Below are 2,039 nucleotides of genomic sequence, written 5' to 3' on the forward strand. Positions count from 1 at the left end.
TGCCCGCAGACCCAGCCAGGTCATTCCCACCCTCTCCCACTCCAGCGTCCCTGTCCCCGAGGGACCTGCTCATCCTCACCCTCTGCCTCCCTCCCAGCCCTGTCTGTCCCCCTGGAGAGTGGCTGTGGGGAGGGAGACATGTCCGGGGCCCCAGGCTGCTCTGAGACCTCCTGTGTCCCCCTGAGAAAAGGCCACAATGTCACCACAACTCAAGTCCGAGTGTCACGTGGGGAAGTCACTGGAGTGATGAGAATTCAGTTACCTGGAGCGGGAATGGGTGGTCTCTTGGGGAAGGGATGGTGCGAATGATGTAGAATTGGGCTGTGGTGAGGGTTGCACAGCTCTGTGAGTTTGCTAAGAACCACTGAGCTGCAGGCTTAAAACCCGGGAGGTGTGAAATTGTGATTTCTCATGATGGAGCCTGAGATCCTGCTCTGCTTCCTCCCAGGCGTCCTGCCCATACCCACCCTCAGGGCTGAGCCAGGCCCTGTGGTCCCCCTGGGACAGCCTGTGACCTTCGTGTGCCGGGGCCCAGCTTGGGCTGACTTCTTCCACCTGGAGAAGGATGGAAGACGTATCTACCTTTATCACAAAAGTGAGCCTCAAGATGGTTCGCAGAGGACAGAGGCCAGATTCATCATCCCCGCGGTGAGTAAAGTGACTGCGGGGAGTTACCGCTGCCTCTATGAACATATGTATGAGATCCGGTCTGAGCGCAGTGAGCCCCTGCAGCTGCAGGTCACAGGGGAGGACATCTCCACTCCAACCTCAGGTGGGTCCCAGGGCCCTGCCCCCTGTCCCAGCCCCGTCTCTGTCCTCGGGCTCCCTGCCCTCCTGCTCACCCTCAGCCCTGGGGCTCCCCTCCCCCTGCACACAGGACCCTTGGCCTTCACCCCTGGCTCAGGGCCCTGGAGTCTGGTCCCATCTGGACACCACGCTGGCCTGGACCCTGAGCCTCGCATCAGAGGGACACAGAGCTGTCCTGCTGGGCTGGGTGGGGCCTGAGCTTCCAGCCACCAGGTGGGGACAGACCCCTTCAAGGGGCCTCGAGTCCTTCCCCTCAGGATGGCGGTGCCCTGCCCTTTCTCCAGGCCAGGCTCTGTGGGGCCCAGTCAATGTGTCCCCTGGGGTCCACCCTCCATGGGCAAGTGGCATGGTCCAGCGGGCATGATCAGGGCTGCACGGTGCTTTGGGGGCATTTTTGGATGAGGCTGCCCATGGCCAGGTGTGTTCAGACCCTGAGATGAACTGGAGTCAGGGTCCAGAAAAGACATGGTGAGGGAGGGAGGAAGGAAGGGAGGGAGAGAGGGAGGGTAAATCCTTCCTTGAAAATCGAGTGTGTTCCCTCTCCTCTCTCTTCACCTGCTGTGACTCAGACATCCATGGGTGGGAGCACATGCCCTGTGGTGACCCCCATCCACCAGGCCTGGGGGTGTCCACCCATTTGATCCTGACCCTGTGACCCTCCCTGCCCTGGGGGACTGTGGGTGGCACAGTGGCCAGGTGAGGTGAGCTCAGAGTCCAGGCCCTGTGACCCTGTGGCTGGGTCAGGGGGCTCCCACCCTGTGTCCATGGGCCAGGACCAGCTGCCCTGTGCTAATGTAGGGAGGGCGGTGGGACGTTCTGAGGGGTGACCAGCCCCGCAGACAAGTGGAAACTGAGTGATTGCCACCCCACTGTCCTCGTTTCTTTGTGCCCTTTCTGGGGGGTGTCGGGGTGTCGTCTATACTGGGAGGTGCAGAGAAAGAGGCCAGGTGAGAGGGTGCTGTGGGCGGTGAAGGGCCACGTGAGTGGGGCAAGCAAAGTGGACCTTGGGCTCAGTGCTAACCCTGCCCCTTTCAGGGGAGCCCCTGGAGATCTCAACTCTCACCCTGAATGTGGGCTGGGACGGGGACCAAAGCCTGGGCATCCCCTCCTTGGACTCTGCTGGGCTTGGGCAGTGGGTTGGCTGTGGGCAGGGGCTCTGCCTCTCTCAAGGTGGGGCACACATGGAGGGCAGTGGCATTTACATCCTCAACAGCAAGAGACCAGTTCAACCC

The 2,039-nt window shown here is 61.5% G+C and overlaps 1 protein-coding gene across 1 annotated transcript in view; it reads left to right on the forward strand.

Moving 5' to 3' along the window:
- LOC102247538 (leukocyte-associated immunoglobulin-like receptor 2) overlaps positions 1 to 1,208 on the forward strand; it is a 17,423-nt gene extending 16,215 nt beyond the window's left edge. Inside the window, exon 3 of the mRNA XM_014532875.1 lies at positions 449 to 1,208. Within this exon, the coding sequence (XP_014388361.1) occupies positions 449 to 1,005 (557 nt within the window). The 3' untranslated portion in view covers positions 1,006 to 1,208. The remainder of the gene's footprint in view (positions 1 to 448) is intronic.
- Positions 1,209 to 2,039: the final 831 nt, after the last annotated feature.

Source organism: Myotis brandtii, unplaced genomic scaffold, assembly GCF_000412655.1.
Source record: "Myotis brandtii unplaced genomic scaffold, ASM41265v1 scaffold9164, whole genome shotgun sequence".
Lineage (NCBI taxonomy): Eukaryota > Metazoa > Chordata > Mammalia > Chiroptera > Vespertilionidae > Myotis > Myotis brandtii.